Genomic DNA, 17652 nt, shown 5'->3' on the forward strand with positions numbered 1-17652 from the left:
ATTCACGTACAATGCTGAATCTGATTGTATAGTTGAACTGAGGGCATAGCGGCCACTGCGTCTCTCCAGGCATGCGCGCCCCTCTTCTCCCCCCCAGACCTGCCACACCTCGATTACTGTCCCTGTTTATCAAAGTATGTCGGTCTTGCTCGCAAACATGCGTAGTTACCTGCCTAAGAAAGACGCCCTAGAATCTATCTTGAAAGACAACAATACTGACCTTGCTATACTTACGGAATCTTGGCTGCATCCAAATATTGCTGACCACGAGCTACTAAATGATAGCCAAACATACGCTGTTCACAGGCTTGACAGGTTGGGGCGTAGGGGAGGCGGCATTTTGATTTTTGTGAAAGAAAGTGTTCCTTCATATGTCACCAAATTGAACTGTCAACATGAAATTTTGTGTGTAAATATATCACTTCGGTCAAGTATGACTGTGATTATTGCTTGTTATCGCGCTCCTGACTGTGATGTTTCTTTCAACCATGAACTAAATTCTGTACTAGCGAATCTTTACTCACGCTTCCCGTCTGCGAATTTGATGCTCTGTGGCAATTTTAATTTTCCGGACATTAACTGGGCAAATCTAGACGCACATAACCAGCAATCCAAAGATTTTCTCGACACAATCCTTACATTCAACTTTACTCAGATGGCTAATATGGCAACCCGTGGGGAGAACATTCTAGACCTTGTCCTTGTTTCTAAACCCGAAATAACAAAATCGGTATCATCCGTAGCTGGTCTAAGCGACCACAAATTACTGCTATTTAATCTCTGCATCCCAGTTCCTTTCAGACAGTCCTCGACCAAATACATTAGGGACTACAACAAAGCAGATTTTAGCAAAATTAACACTGAACTGAACGCTTTTTCACATTTTTTTCGTGAGACTGCTCCTTCTCGTACAGTAGATGAAAACTGGTTGTTATTTAAGAATAAATTATTATGGCTTGTTGAGAGACATGTACTTCTTGTTCGCATTCGCGGTGATTTATGAAAACCCAGGTTTTCCAACACACTTCGGAGGCTGTCGGGAAGGAAAAAATGTCTGTTTCGTGATGTGAAACGCTCTAAATCTTGTTCAAAGTGGGACAAGTACTTCAGATGCCTGTGCAAATACACTAGCACTTTGAGACAATCCAAAAAGAAGTTCTTCCACCACGATTTGCCTAACATCATACGTGTCAACCCCCAAAAATTTTGGAATATTCTGAAACCAAACAATAGCTCCAATAACATTTCCTTGACTTATCCTGACGGTTCAAACGTGCTGCTTGATCAGCGGTCAGACGTAATGAACTCATATTTTTCTTCTGTTTTCACTCGTGAGCCTGCACTGAAGGACTTTGATTTGCCCATCCACAGTTTTCCCCTCATGTTTCCCATTACAATTACTTCTCAAGGCATTATGAAACTTATTGATAACCTGAAGATTTCTAGTGCCCCCGGGCCAGATAACATCACTGCTAAGATACTAAAAGGTACGAAAGCAATTTCCAGTCTAATATTACAAATAATTTTTACCCAGTCCATTACTGATAGTTCACTTCCAAATGACTGGAAGATTAGTAAAGTGGTTCCGGTATATAAGTCAGGCAGCCACTCTGATCCTTCCAACTATCGCCCCATTTCCCTAACGAGTATTCCCTGTAAACTCCTAGAACATATAATATATTCGCAAATAGCATGTCATCTCGGTGATCATTCCTTCTTTTTTCACAATCAGCATGGTTTCCGGCCTGGTTTGCCATGCGATGCACAGCTTTTTGAATTTATTACTGAACTTCACCTGAATTTAGACTCATCACTTCAAACTGACGTCATATAACTAGACTTCGCCAAAGCATTTGACTGTGTTCCCCATCAGCGGCTTTTGGCCAAACTTTCATACCTCGGTCTCGACCCTCTCGCACTGTCATGGATCCGTTGCTTTCTTACTAATCGATTCCAGTACACAGCTATCGGAAATCATTGCTCAACCACTGCTAGCGTCATCTCCGGAGTACCACAGGGGTCCGTCCTCGGTCCCCTTCTCTTTCTCATCTTCATAAACGACCTTCCCAACGGCATATCATCCAATATCCTACTTTTTGCAGATGACTGCGTAATCTACCATCGCATTACAGACCCAGCCGACCATGCAACGCTTCAAAAAGACTTACATTCATTAGAAACCTGGTGTTCCAACTCTTTAATGAAACTTAACATCTCCAAATGTAAAGTTATGCAGGTGTCCCGTAAACACTCTAACAAGAATCACTCGTACTTTTTAAACTCGACAGCCCTATCCACCGTTGAGTCGTATCGTTATCTCGGTATTACTATTAATAGCAAGTTGACCTGGTCCGACCTTACAACAAATTTGGCTACCGACACTAATAAATCACTTGGTTACGTCAGACGTACCCTTGCGCTGTGCCCCACATCCACAAGAAAACTAGCTTATGAAACTTTTATTCGAAGTAAACTTGAATACGCCTCAGCTATTTGGAGCCCGCACCAAGCTTACTTAATTAATATGTTAGAATCAATACAAAATCGTGCCGCTAGATTCATCACTTCCAGATACAGCCGTGAAGAAAGTGTCAGCGCGATTAAATCATCTCCAGGACTCGAACCATTGGTGTTGCGTCAGAAAATTGCGAAACTGTGCCTTTTCCAGCGACTTATATAATTATAACTTCCCCGAACTGCATAGAAGGCTTCTAATCCCACCAACCCGTACATCTCGTCGCCTTTTTAACTATTGCAGCATCCAGCGCTTGCATGGTTCAACACTTTCCTTTAATCAATCGTTTTTGCCTAGCGCCATTATAGAGTGGAACAATTTACCAGATAGAGTTGTCAATGAGCGCAACCCCATTATCTTCAAGCAGCTGCTTACTGATCACCTTAAACCCTAACCTTATAATGACCTTACTGTGCCTTCATTCTTTTGCGATTGCCGTCTCACATTGTGACTGTTCTGCTGATTTGCTTTTGCATTCTATTCAGTGTGCCTCTTGGCTTTTTTTGTTGTTGTTTGTTTGTTTTAATGCGAATCCACAGGCTGAGTCTTGCAAGAAATTGTAACCATATCTTTGTTTCTATCCTTATCTTCTGTAACCCCCCCCTTATGTAATACCCCGACAGGGGTCCTTAAGGAAAAATAAATGATGATGATGATGATGATCGAATGCTTTCTCGTAATCAATGAAAGCTATATATACGGGTTGGTTATATTTCCGCACATTTCTCTATCACCTAATTGATAGTGTGAATGTGGTCTAATGTTGAGTAGCCTTTACAGAATCCTGCCTGGTCCTTTGCTTGACAGAAGACTAAGGTGTTCCTGATTCTATTTGCGATTACTTTAGTAAATACTTTGTAGGCAATGGACAGTAAGCTGATCGGTCTATAATTTTTCAAGTCTTTGGCGTCCCCTTTCTTATGGGTTAGGATTATGTTAGCGTTCTTCCAAGATTCCGGTACGCTCGAGGTCATGAGGCATTGCGTATACAGGGTGGCCAGTTTTTCTAGAACAGTCTGCCCACCATCGTTCAACAAATCTGCTGTTACCTGATCCTCCCCAGCTGCCTTCCCCCGTTGCATAGCTCCCAAAGCTTTCTTTACTTCTTCCGGTGTTACTTGTGGGATTTCAAATTCCTCTAGACTATTCTCTCTATCATTCGTCATGGGTGCCACTGGTACTGTATGTCTCTATAGAACTCCTCAGCCACTTGAACTATCTTATCCATATTAGTAATGATATTGCCGGCTTTGTCTCTTAACACATACCGTATTTACACGATTGTAAGTCGACCCTCCCATATCGCTTGACCGGAAAAAAAAAAAGAAAAAAACCCGAGGGTGCATTCAATAACGAAAATTTATTAGTAGCCGACATGGTCACTGGACTACTCGTCTTCACTAGTGCTGCCATCGTCATCGTTGCTACAGTCCCACAGCGCGTCGTTGTCCAGCGAAATTTCAAATTTGGCAAACGACCGCACCAGGACATCTTGCAGAACAGCAGCCCACGCCAAATGCATCCAACCACACGCAGCCGTCAGGGAGGCTCTTTTGACAGGTCCGGTTGGCGTAATTTCGCAGTCTTCTGCCGCCAGCCATTCGCTGTACTCACGGCGGAGCAGAACCTTAAAATTAAGGCGAAGGTCCGGGCTTGTTTCATGACCACGTCGCATTTCAATGGCAGGGACCGATCACGCATTTCAGCGACGTACGCCGCAAGCTTAGCCTACAGCTCCGGAAAGCGTCCAGACTTCGGCACGTGGGAAATTTCTCATTTGCCGCAACAGGGTGAAAATTTCGCTTCGCTGCAGTCGCCACTCTCGCACCACTTGTTTAGAAACATCGAAATTGCGGCCCGCTGCGCAGTGATTTGTTTCTTCGGCGTAAAGGATGGCAGCTCTCTTGAACGCTGCTGTGAACGAGTGCCGAAAGATTAGTGGGCCTGCAGCACTCGTGACGACTGGGGAAGCATAGAAGTAGCACGTAGCCGGCAGTCAAGTGGAGCGCGTCAATAAGTTGGTCAAACCAATACCAATGCCTTTAAACAGAGAAAGAGAAACCCGCGAGCGGTGTCTGCTCTTCCATGAACTACTGATACTCCCCGCAAGCGCCGCCGTTCTGAGGGTGCCGCCGCAAATGGGAACAGCGGCGCTTCCATCAACTATCGACACCCCCCCACGAGTGTTGCATGCACTGTAAGACTCTCAAAAATGTTGAAAAACCCTTCCGAAAAGCGAACAAACACGCGGGATAGCGAAAAGATACGGGTAGGGCCATAGAGCAAACATAAAATTGTAACTACATTGTAGCTCTCGTTGGCATCGCTTTTTTTTTTTGGCGGGCCATGTTTTGGTTTCGATTGTAAGTCGAACCCCCAACTTCAGACTTTCAAATTTTAAAAAAGGGGTCGATTTACAATCGTGTAAATACGGTACATCTGATTCTTGCCAATTCCTAGTTTCTTCTTCACTGCTTTTAGGCTTCCTCCGTTCCTGAGAGCATGTTCAATTCTATCCATATTATAGTTCCTTATGTCAGCTGTCTTACGCTTGTTGATTAACTTCGAAAGTTCTGCCAGTTCTATTCTAGCTGTAGGGTTAGAGGCTTTCATACATTGGCGTTTCTTGATAAAGATTTTTCATCTCCTGCGATAGCTTACTGGTGTCCTGTCTAATGGAGTTACCGCCAACTTCTATTGCACGCTTCTTAATGATGCCCATAAGATTGTCGTTCATTGTTTCAACACTAAGGTCCTCTTCCTCAGTTAAAGCCAAATACCTGTTCTGTAGCTGGATCCGGAATTCCTCTATTTTCCCTGTTATCGTTAACTCATTGATCGGCTTCTTATGTACCAGTTTCTTCCGTTCCCTCCTCAAGTCTATGCTAATTCGAGTTCTTACCATCCTATGGTCACTGCAGCGTACCTTGCTGAGCACGTCCACATCTTGTATGATGCCAGGGTTAGCGCAGAGTATGAAGTCTATTTCATTTCTAGTCTCGCCGTTCGGGCTCCTCCACGTCCACTTTCACTATCCCACTCGCATATTATTTGCATATTATTCTGTTCCGCAAACTCTACGAATAACTCTCCCCTGCTATTCCTAGTGCCTATGCCATTTCCCCCATTGCCTTGTCTCCAGCCTGCTTCTTACCTACCTTGGCATTGAAGTCGCCCATCAGTACACTGTATTTTGTTTTGACTTTACCCATCGCCGATTCCACGTCTTCGTAGAAGCTTTCGACTTCCTGATCATCATGACTGGATGTAGGGGCGTACACCTGTACTACCTTCAATTTGTACCTCTTATTAAGTTTCACAAGAAGACCTGCCACCCTCTCGTTAATGCTATAGAATTCCTGTATGTTACCAGCTATATCCTTATTAATCAGGAATCCGACTCCTAGTTTCCGTCTTTCCGCTAAGCCCTGGTAGCACAGGACGTGCCCACTTTTTAGCACTGTATATGCTTCTTTTGGCCTCCTAACTTCACTGAGCCCTATTATATCCCATTTACTGCCCTGTAATTCCTCCAATAGCACTGCTAGACTCGCCTCACTAGATAACGTTCTAGCGTTAAATGTTGCCAGGTTCATATTCCAATGGCGGCCTGTCCGGATTCACAACATCAATGCAAATGTTTGAAGGTGCATCTAAAAACCTGAGACAAACCGGCAGCTTCAAGAAACAGCGGCGTAGGACTCCATCTTTGAGTCCTCGCCTATGCAAGGATGTTCTAGCATTTAGGGCATCAAACCCTCATGCTAACGTGAGGGGCATGGCCGCTCAGATACCAATTTGCAAGTCATCAGTTTGGAGGATTCTAAACGACCACCTTTCACCTGTACCACTTTAACCAGCACCAATCATGCACCAAAAGCCAATGAGTCACTGGACTTTTTGAGCAACATGATGTTCACAGATGAAGCCAATTTTCACAGAAATGCCTGGGTAAATTTGCATAATGCACACTATTGGAGTGACTACAATGTACACTGGGCAAAGCGAAATTGGCACCAGTACCAATGGTCGTTCAATGTGGGGTGCGAGTTTATTCCAGTGCTATAATCAGTCCCATCTTCTTTGATCACACACTGTCTGGACAGCAATACGAGGACAAGATCCTTGCAGGAGTGGTGGATGAGTTTCTCAGTGGACTCCCGCTGTTAGATCTTCCACTTATATGGTATCAGCAAGATGGAGCACCAGCAGACAGCAGCAGCCGAGCACGATACTGGCTGGATGCTACTTTTCATGCGCAATAGATTGGAAAGCACGGGCCTGTAAATTGGCTGGCTAGCTCACCTGACCTCTCTCCACTCTATTTCTTTCTTTGGGGTTATATGGAATATCATGGTTACGATCAAGACCGACATCAGATTAGCTCAAGACAAGGATAACGGATGTCTGCTGTAGAATTCGAACGTCGGTCAATAAGAAAACCACTGAAGCTGCAGAAGGAGACCTATTCGAACATGGCCTCTAGGCAGCAGCTGGTGTTCAACGGAGCTTACGAATTCATAGATAAGGGCACACTGAGAGCTGAAGCTTTTTTTTGTGTGTGCAGACATTTCGATGCCTATTTGGCTCATTTAGAAGTGGCTATTTACTTTATTGAACCCATCAGTTTTACCTTCTTGAAACACATGAGTCACTTCCCGATCTGTTTATTTTGCTTTTATTTTATGGCACGAACCTGTTTTTGCGGCACGTATATAGACACTTTCATGAAAACGAAAACCGTCACTTTAATTTGACTTTGGCCCCGAAGGAAGTTTCTAAGGTTTCTGGCACGGGATATAACTGCGTGCACACTCTTTCAATGTGGTATTGGTAAAGCCGGGATTTTGAAACATCCTATGCCTATTACATCGCTTTTCGTGTGGGGTCAGATTGACGCTTCGGCCATGTTATCAAGTGGCTTTTGTTATCAGTGGGATTAGTCGGCCTTGAGAGTCGGATAATAAGTGTGACGTAGAGAGGAAGGAATAGCTGCAAAGCATGCGAAACCTGCTGTTGGTGCTCCTTCTGTACCATTATGAAGCTGACACACTTTCTCTTTGGGTTTGCGACAGGCAATGCAGTTGCTTTCAATCAGCTTATTGAGGGTGCTGCTTTATGATGCGGGTTTGGGTGCAGTCACGTGGTATTTTTAATATTTCATGAGGTTTGTTTGTCAGCCAGAAAAAATTGCAATTAGTATGTTGCTGAAAACACAGCAGTTAGATGTCATTTGAGTGTGCCTACAAATGCCTCAATGACACTTTGGTAATTAGGATAGTACTTCTTGAAATAGACAATTAATTGCAATTATCAAATTAAATTTCAGGAACGAAAGAATTACTGGCGGCTACTCCAGTGGACTGGAAACACTATGCACTAGGTTTTCTTCGAGTAACACAACTGCTCTTTTTTTTAAGTATTCGTGCATAATAGTTGGGGTACCCTGTATAACTCACTCAGTAACTGATATGAGGCCAATTCGGATTCACTTGAAATCAGACTCAACAGCACTCATGCGCAGGAGCGCTTATACTTGGACTCACAGAAAAAAGGGAAGGCAGAGAGAGGCTGTAGTTTCGCCGGAAAGGCGAAGCTGTATTAGTGATAACGAAGTATACGACAATTACACGAAGGAAAAGTACACCATCGAGACATGCCAGATTCTTGGTGGTGGGGGAGGACTCAGGCTATGAAATTGAACTGTCTCCTACTATGAGGTCTTGTAAATTTTCATATAAGGCCGTCGCTTTAGTGAACAACTCTCCGAGGTCACACGAAGTTTCTTCAAGCACAAGAAATTTTATATATATATATATGTGTGTGTGTGGGGTTTGGAAAGCTGGTCCCCCGCAAACCTGGAAAAATGAAAACTCTCCGCCTGTGGTGCGAAGTGTTCCTACTGCCGTAGACTAATCCAAAGGCTGCTTCTAAGCATTCGTCTTCAGCGGGAAACAAAGGTAGGCATTTTTCAAGCAGTTCACATGCTTGAAGCATCCTGGCAGGAAACAAGTGCAGACATTATTATGAACTGCTTCAGCAAGGCCCGGATCACAAGAGAGGTTCAGGCTGCAGAAACTGACCGAGGAGAGAAAAAGCTTTGAGACCCGCCCAATCTTGCTGAAGCTTGGATTTCACTTCGCTCGAATGGAGCAGCCCTGGAAGATGTGTAGCTTTGCGATTTTTTTGTATGCGGACGACTGCGCCGTAACTATGGAACAGATCTTGGATGAGGCACTGGTGGAAAGTATCCAATACCATAGTGACAACGACAGATCTTTGGAGGTCGATTCACCATGTGCTTTGCCTTCCACGAAGGAAGTGCTGGGTGCGATTGATGTTTTGCACCGCGTTGTGAGCTCACTTGGCGATGATGGAACAGCGTTGTGGACCTTGATGTCTTATGAGCGTTCAATGTTGCCGTCCCTCACGAACAAGCAACAGAGCAAAATAAGTTTCTTGCTGCTAAATAAACATGTTTTGGGTGAGTATCTTGTGGGGGTTCCACTCTGCGTGTGGCTAGGGCTGAAGGCGAGCTCCGGATCTAGCCCCCACGCAGTCGCTTCGTGGTACTCCCAACCCGTAGCGCGGGAATCACGGCTACGCCGGGTTCGAACGAATAAGGCAACCAGCGGTGTCAACGGTAATAATGTTTATTGCTATTAGCAATAGCGAACACTCGCAGAGGGACGTCCTCTCAGTAATAGTAGTAAATAGGCTTGCCTCATTGTCTGGGTGGGTCAGACAAACGAGATCACTCACGGGATGTGGCAGGTGCTTTCGTCCAGGCAGTCCAGGTGTCGGCGTCCCAAGAGAGAGAGTCTCCCCCGGTGGCGTGCTTTTATGCCTTTTTACCTTTTTGCGAGGGGAAGTCCTCCTCGCTCGCCGGATACGTTTTCCTTTCCCATGAGCCACGTGGGGGAGAGGGGTACGCGCGTCACAAGAGCGACGGAGAAAGGGAGGGCGCGTAGGTGCCTCTCTCCCTTGTCTACGCCGGCTCAACCCGTCCGCCACGTGCGAACGGGACGACGCGGGTACGTGGGAGGAAATGGAGGTGGGTGCTCCCCACAATCTCCAGTTCCCCGTTTGTTTAATTTGTGCATTTCTTTTTTGGATTTTCATGCTAAAACTGCATATAACGAAAAAATCTGTGTAACGAAAATTTTCGAGCATTTGTCAATTTTGTTATATTCAGATTTAATTGTAGTGAAAGCCTCAAGATTAACCATTCCTTATGAGCTATTCACGAAAATGTCACTTTTGGCTCTCAGCACACTTGCTGTTGCTATTTTGCAGAGATTCTGCACTGCGCACCACCTAAGCACCTTATAGTAAGAATGATGTTTGCAAAACAGTTGCTGACGCCGAGAAAACTATCGACAAAAATGTAGCTCCATGTCTCCTCTAAAGCGCAATGTTTCTTGCTTTTCATTTGTTTTTCACATTTCTTGCCATGGATTCCGCTAATATCTTGCTGGAGGCTGACACCTGAACTATGTCAAAGTGCAGGCGCACATAAACGACACCGTCTTGAAAGTGCAAAGTGCAACTGTGTGACATCCCCGCAAGTATGGAGGTTACATTTCACCACGCACCAGCTAGTACAGCCGCAGAAATGCGAAAGAAACAGGCGTGCACAGAAAAAAGGGTGAAAGGAGGAAGAGATGCGCCTCCGTTGCTAGGCGACACTTTTCTGGGCGGAGCATGTGCTCACAAAATCTCATGCATCGTTGCCTCCACTAGCCCACTTTCTTTTTTTACTTGGGCGTCATCCCAGGTTTTCCAAACCCATGCGCCATGATGGCCGCCCTCTGCGCCTTGTCGTCTGCTAGCCTACACTCTAAAAAAAGTTTACACCCTTTGAGTCGTATCTTGCCACACAATAATAAACGTCATGTGTCCTGTCCACATTTTCGTTCTTTAACGCTGCGAGCCCAGTACTTCCCAGTGACGAACGGCATGCGCATTATCAGCATGACATAGCATTGCCAACAGCAAAGTAGCGGGCACGGCGTTTTCGAGAAAGGAAACGCAAGCAAGGCAGATGACGATTATTGTTGTGTGGCAGATATACACTCCGAAGGGTGTAAACTTTTTAGAGTGCACTGTTTCGGCTGCCATGAAAGATACACGGAAATATAAGAACCCCCAGGCTTAGAAATATTAATTCATAGTACTGAGGCATTGTTAACATCACAAGAAAACTGAATAATGATCATTATTCTGAAAAGTTCGGTATACTGAAGTTCATAGTGCTGAAATGTTTTTGCATTGAAACTAAGAATTCAGCAGTGGATTTCTGAAAAGTTTGTTAATGTAGTGTTCGTAGTAACGAGGTTTCACTGTAGTCATCATTTTCTCATGTTTGTGTGTCATGCTGCCAATTGCATGAACTATGCCACGCTGCTTCGTGCCAGGCTGTAAAAGCGGCTACGACTCCATGCAATCTGTGGAAGATGAGAGACATTTTTTCAAGGCACCTCGCATGCTGAGCGTTTTCAACAGTTTGAGCTCGCCATACAAATGCTGGACAAAAAGCTTTCAAGCTCGTGTTCTGTCTGCTACCTCCACTTCATCAATGATGACATTTTCAAGGCCTTAGAATACAATATTTGTGGTGATACTGTGGTCATACCATGCAACAAATGAACACTGAAAGAAGACACCATGTCTTGCCTGTTTCCGAATTGCCCAAGTTACCTCTCGAAACCCACACAGAAACGCGAAGCACCAGGTAACAGGCAATCACCAGCAAAACAAAAGAGGCAGAAGAAACAAGGTGAGTGTGTGAATGCTGCTGTCGGAGTTGCCTACAACGAAGCGAGCTTGTCTACAGATGAGAGAATGCCGGTGGAGAATGTGTTTCACATGTTCAGTCGCACGATGAAAGGGGACAAACCACAAAAAATTCGAGGTTGGTCCCTTGACGTTGTTGATGCAACAGTCGTTTTGTACGAGCTTGGAATAAGAAAGAATATCCTGCTTGTAGAAATGTCTGTGGCATTGTCAGACAACCTTAATTAAAGTGTCAGCACAGATAGTTGAATTGTGCCACGCAGAGTGCACGTTAGGCCACTGAGTTGAAATATATAGAAGACTTCACATGGTTTGTGCTATAAGCTTAAGCTGTGTAAGGGTTGTCCTGCAAAGGAGTACCCCAAAATATTGTCAGTGGTGGCATCAAGGCATGGTGAAACGTGGAGGCGCAACACATGCACGTCATTGTGTGTTAATACTACATGTGCTCAGTGCCGGACTCTCAAGAAGCTTTTCTTGCACTGAATGAAGCAGCAAAAGGATAGCGAGAAAAACCAGGCTGCTCGCTTGAGGATGCTACATTTTAAAGCCATTCATGCAACCTCAAGGCTTGAAAACCTGAAGGAAAAAGTCCTTCTGATGAAGATAAAGCTTAGTGCGATTACAGAAGAGACAATTGACAGCTCACTTCATATTCTTCTGGCCAGGCAGAAACTAGCTTTCAAGATGGCTTTCATGGCTGCAAAAGCCAAGTAAAAAAATGGGAGGCGATATGATGACGAAAAGCTTGTGACATCTTTGTTACTGCACATCTCAAGCCCTAAGGCTTACCGTATTTGCTCGAATCTAATGCGAACTTTTTTCCAATAAAGCGGATCCAAGAATTGCATGCGCGTTAGAATCGAGTACGACCCTAAATCTGCATTACCATATCGCCATTGGCAATTCAAAATGGCCGCCTCGTACACGCTTCGAGCCTAGCTGCCGTAGCTTCCTTCGTGTGCTGCAGTACATGTGCTTAGGCAATGCTTCCTTTGGCTTAGATTAGTGCACCGTCCGTCTTCCCGTTTTCTGCGTTTGCTCTACCAGCATGGAAGTGCCGACAGCAAAGACATGCTGAGTTCATCACGATGCCACAATTAAAAGAAAAGCGATCACGTATGCGGAGACGTATGGAAATCGTGCCGCATCAAGGGCCTTCAGAGTTCCCAAAACTTGCATGCAGGACTGGAGCAAACAGGACAGGCATTTTCACACCGGCAGCTGCTGCATACGGTGTGGCCGTGCGGCCTTTATCTTGAAAGTGATCTGTGACGGAGACAAGAGTCTACGCATCTAGGCGCACCGCGCTGTGTTCTTGTCGCTTAGTTCACGTTGAGGCGAGAGGCCGCATAAAGGTCAATTCCTTCGCTCCTGCTGCCGCACTTCCTCGCTCCAGTGTTTTGATAAAGAGTTTCTGCAGTCATTGAGTGAGACGTGTTCATGTTTGCTTGTGCACGCATGACACCATGTTTGTTAATTTAGCTTGTAAGCAAATGTTTAAAAGTTTATATGGCCGATAAAACTGCTATCCTTACTTGTCATATAGTTGTCCACTAATTTGCTCTCGTAATCGATGCTTCGCTTTTTGGGCGAAATTGGGAATTTTTTTTTATTACAACTTCAGTTCATTGGGAGTGAATCCTTGTATTTTGGAAATGAGAGAAAGTTGTATTTCTGTATGAAAGAATGAGATGCGCAGTGCTGTAAAGGACTATTCTTTCTTTTTTAGGTCACGGCAAAAGAGTGCGCGTTACAATCGAGGGCATGTTAGAATTGAGTAAATACAGTACACTTTAATGGCTGATTTGCAGCTGCTACCACTGCCATAAAAGGCGCGGCTTCGCCGAATAATAGCAGGAATACCATTCAAGTATGGATTTCAGATCTTCGAGCAATTCCTAGAAGTCTTGAATGCGACTGAGCAAAATGCAGTCGCGAAAGGTACAACCTATGACAAATTGGTGCACTTGCCTGTGTACTGTAATGCCTGCCCCTGTAGACCATGTTTCAAGGAGATAAAAGATTCCAGGGAGAAGACAGGACCAGACTGCACATGAACTGATAGAGGCATATCATATAAGAAAGAGAGGCCAAGACTGTCAGTGATAGCACTTCCATTAGGCTGTTTCACTGGGAGATATTTTTTATTAGTGGTTGCCCCACTAGGCTGATGAGTGGTCTTGTTGCTGCGTTCTGCGCAGTTATATTTGTCTATATAGTATTGCTACATGTGGCCGTGAATAAATCAGTGGAAAGCTACCACCCATGTCATCTTTTCGTGTTCTCTTCCTCTGTCCTCGTCTTTATTAGCAGTCAATGTGATATGCAGTAAACACCAACTAGGCCAAACTCTGGTTCTTCTGGTACAAATTAGATTTTTTTCCCTCTCCTTGAAATTCGGCTATCGACATCTTTGAAAGTCTTGAATTGTCCTTTAATCTTGAGTCAAATGTTCTTTATGAGCCCTGCAGCTGGGAATGCTCGGCAGCAGTACTGAACCGTGAAAAATGTTTGTGTGCCATGTCAGCAGCTGAGTGTAGCCGGATGGTCTATTCATTGCAGACAACGCACTAGTGTGACATTACTTTCCCATTATGTATATCACTGCTGATGGGGGGAACTTAGAACTCGTAATTTGAGTTGCCAAGTTTAGGTTAATTAGCTCTGACATGGGCTCATTGCAATGCGACCATGTCTCTTGGCACAGATTACTGAAATGTTGCACTGCAAATCACATTCTAAGTTTTAATCCCCTTTGCAGAAGACCACAAAAGGCAAGACAGTGCTTTATTTTTGAGAAATGAGGGGTCGCAAAACGTTGAGAGTTCTTGGTGTTGGTAAAGATGAGAGATGGCTCATAAACTTCCGTTTTTGCTTGAGGCCTCCTTTCTTATTTTACACGCTTACAAAATGCCCTTTCTTTAGCCACTTAGAGCACATTTTCAGCTTAATCATTATAATACAGTGTAGATTTGGTGTTGCAAATGCTGAGACATGCGGTGTCCCAGAATAATTTTTCTCTTCACAATCATCCTCGCATATGGGTGTAGTGGAAATCTCAGTCAAGGTATCCTGGTCTGTTTAAAAATGTAAAGGGATGTGCACACTGGGATGACAGGCAAATGCACTTTTATCTCTTGATGCTTTCAGTCTGCTAGTGGATGAGCTGGCTAGCTGCAAGGCCCGGCTCATGCGCCAGTGTGATGACTTCCAGGAGGCATTGCAATGGATGGTCAGCGAGCACCAGCATCTGGAGGCGAACCTGACGGCCACTTGTCGGTGCGCATCTTTGCCTACCTCGCCAGGGTTTGACATATTTGTGTGTCAGGGTTATGTGTTACTGACATCAAAATGTGCTGAAAGGGAGCGTAAAAGCCAGCATATAGTATAATACAATGTTTATTTCCCTGAATTTGACATGGTAACCCCTGGTTTTTTATATTCTGGTACCAAAATGCTTCTTGTTATTTCGTGAGCCTAGTCGCAATTTCATTTTTGAACCGTGATGCAAAGCAGCATGCACTTATTGCTATTATCATCAGGTGCTATGATAGAAGTGGAGAACTGAAACCACCAGCGACTTTGCTAGCACTTCTGAAACTGCCAAGGCCTGCATGTCGCATACCATGTCAAGCGTCGTCCCATTTCCCCATTGCTGGCCTGCACAATGGCAGTACCATGGAAGTGGAGAGGGATTGTTTGCTGAAACTGCCAGCAACTGTGCTGTGACGCGATAGTAACTGAAGGGAGCAGCTTGTGGTAACAATTCGCTTTTTGCGCGCAGCCTTTCCTGACATCAAGGACTTGGTAGCCCACGCCTCTGTATAGCAGTATAGTAAAACTTCGTTAATTTAGATTTCACAGAACTGAAAAAAGAAATATGTTTGAATTAACAGAATGTCAAATTATCGAGGGTATCAAGAAAATAGTAAAGAAATGCTTACTACATCAACACACTTTTATTTACTAAATGAATCGGCAAACCTTGTTTCTAATTTGCACAAAAGCAAGGTGGAGCTACAATTCTCGTCATCTCTTGACTGGTTAGAGCTTGTAGCAGTAAAGGCTTCGCGGCTTCCTTCACAGCCTGGTTGCGATGCGTATCATCTCAGACACTCTTTTCGCTACTGCGTGCATCCCAATTAATTTTTCACCAGTGAGCTGGTGGCTAACAGATTGTCTGTCCATCACAATGTTGCTGGGGCCCTTCATCCTCGACAGCTATGCACTCAGTCAAAACGAAACTACTGTTTGCTACGATCGCTGCAGATGAAACCACGGCCGCTATTGACGTGATAATGGACGGCGACTTTGCAGTTCTGAAGGCATGCGGCTGACCAATGCAACAAGTCAAAACGACACTACCGTTTACTGCAACAACTGCTGACGAAACAGCAGTCACTATATAGTCACTATCGACGCAATCATAGATGTCAACTATGTTGTTTTGAAAGCACGTGGCCGACGTGCACACCGAGCAAACATAAAACTAGTTTGCTGCAACCACTGCGAATGAAACCACGGACGCTATCGACGCGATCATGTGTGGTAAATACGCAGTTACAAAGGCACATGGCCGATGCGGTGTTATCCACGGCAGTGCGCACAAAAATAAAGTTTTAAAGGCACAATTAGGCACAAAGTATTTCGGCGTTGCTGTCGTTCATCTATGATTCCGCTGATGACTATGGCAATGTGGACTCCACTGCTTCATTTTGGTTGGATGCTACCTTTGTTTTTGCTCTTTTGCACCACTTCGTGCTTGCCAAGCTCCGAGAGTTGTCCGAATTAATGAGAGTTTGATTGCTTTAAATAATACCTGGTCCTCTGGTGTCTGGCGACAACAGAGGACATGTTCGAATTATCCAAGCTTCCGAATCAATGAGAGGTTAATTAATGAGGTTTCACTGTAATACTTTCTGCATCTTGCACTGAACATTGAGCTGCTGCAGTAAAACGCTATAGAGATCACTTGACTATAGTAACGTATAAACTACCCTATATCGAGCGCCTATGAAATTGTCACTTTTTTGCCCAGCTTTCACTTTTGGAGTTACAGTCGCCGACCGTTTATTCAGACCTCACGGGGACTGCGGAAATGTCCGAATAAACAGGTGTCCGAAAAAGCAGATTAAGAAAAAAAATGAAATCCTTTATTTCCACGCACTTATTCGGGCTCTGCAGTAGGCTTGAAGAAATCGTGAATGCGTCGTTGCACGCTATTCCGTTTACGCGGAATCAGATAAGCCTGAATCTCGGAGAGGTTCAGTCACTCAGTACGGTCACTATAGGTGGCTGAAAGCAGTCACTGCTTGTACACGCTTCGCATTCGACGGTAGCGTAGCACATGGTGCATCATCTTCCGACTCGGAGTCATCGACCGGCGGCGCAGCAGAAACCTGACGAATGATCTCGCCCTCGTCGAGTTCTGCGCATGTCAGTACAGCAGTTTCAGAACCTGTGAAACTGTCAAATGAGACGGTGTCCGGAATCGCAATGCAATCACTACGCAGGTCTCTGCAGAACATTTTCCACGTCAGTAGGGAGCACATCAGAAGGCGACAAATATTAGGCCTCCCGGCACCCGCTTTCCGTGCAGTCTGCGCGGGCACTGTCGGCGCTATTAGACACTTGACGCGATGCTTCCATGTGCCGCGTTGGATCACCGGAACCTCGACACAGCACACAAAGCAAACACCACCATGCCGACACCAGTCGCACAAACGAAAAACGTGGCCTACTCGCAGCGTCGTGCTAGGCTAGCGTGCGCAAAGAAACAAATCAGCTGCTGGATTGTCTTGACATGACTTACTAAGCTGAAACCGGAACTGCTGTAGAGCCACTCTATCGAGCCAGGCAGAAACCACGACCTACTGGAACTCCAGACCTGCACAGATATCCGGTTTCTATGGGAGCCACTTGCGCCCACTATCGTTCAACCATTGGCCGTTGGTGTTGCTTTTATAACCTGTTCGGCTGCTACTCTACAAGTTGACTGGTGCGGCGTTGTAATTAGTACGGCGGCTGTTGTGTTGTGACGAACTGCTTGTCTAGTTGATGATTTTCGCTAACACAGTGACAGTGATGTCACAAGGCTTTGATCGGTCACTTGGCTCCAAAAGTTGACTGGCTGAAACATTTTGGAGCGTGTAGTCCACTGCTCTCTGAAATAGTGTTAAATAGCCGCTCCTATTGCCTTTTTCAAGCAGATTATTATGTCACATTGTTTATAGAGTTCGTAACGTACGCAACAGTTTCATTGTATATGTTGTAAAATTCGCTTCTGCGCTCTTTAGAAACTTGAAACCACTGTAATGTTCGACGACACAACAATTACC

The 17652-nt window shown here is 44.9% G+C and overlaps 1 protein-coding gene across 3 annotated transcripts in view; it reads left to right on the forward strand.

The window, feature by feature from the left end:
* Nucleotides 1-17652, forward strand: part of LOC142571285 (golgin-45) — a 125062-nt gene that overhangs the window by 38852 nt on the left and 68558 nt on the right. For all 3 annotated transcript variants that reach the window (XM_075679523.1, XM_075679525.1, XM_075679524.1), the window contains exon 5: nucleotides 14465-14593. In XM_075679523.1, the coding sequence (XP_075535638.1) occupies nucleotides 14465-14593 (129 nt within the window). The remainder of the gene's footprint in view (nucleotides 1-14464; nucleotides 14594-17652) is intronic.

The sequence above is a fragment of the Dermacentor variabilis genome, chromosome 2 (genome assembly GCF_050947875.1).
Source record: "Dermacentor variabilis isolate Ectoservices chromosome 2, ASM5094787v1, whole genome shotgun sequence".
NCBI classification, from domain to species: domain Eukaryota; kingdom Metazoa; phylum Arthropoda; class Arachnida; order Ixodida; family Ixodidae; genus Dermacentor; species Dermacentor variabilis.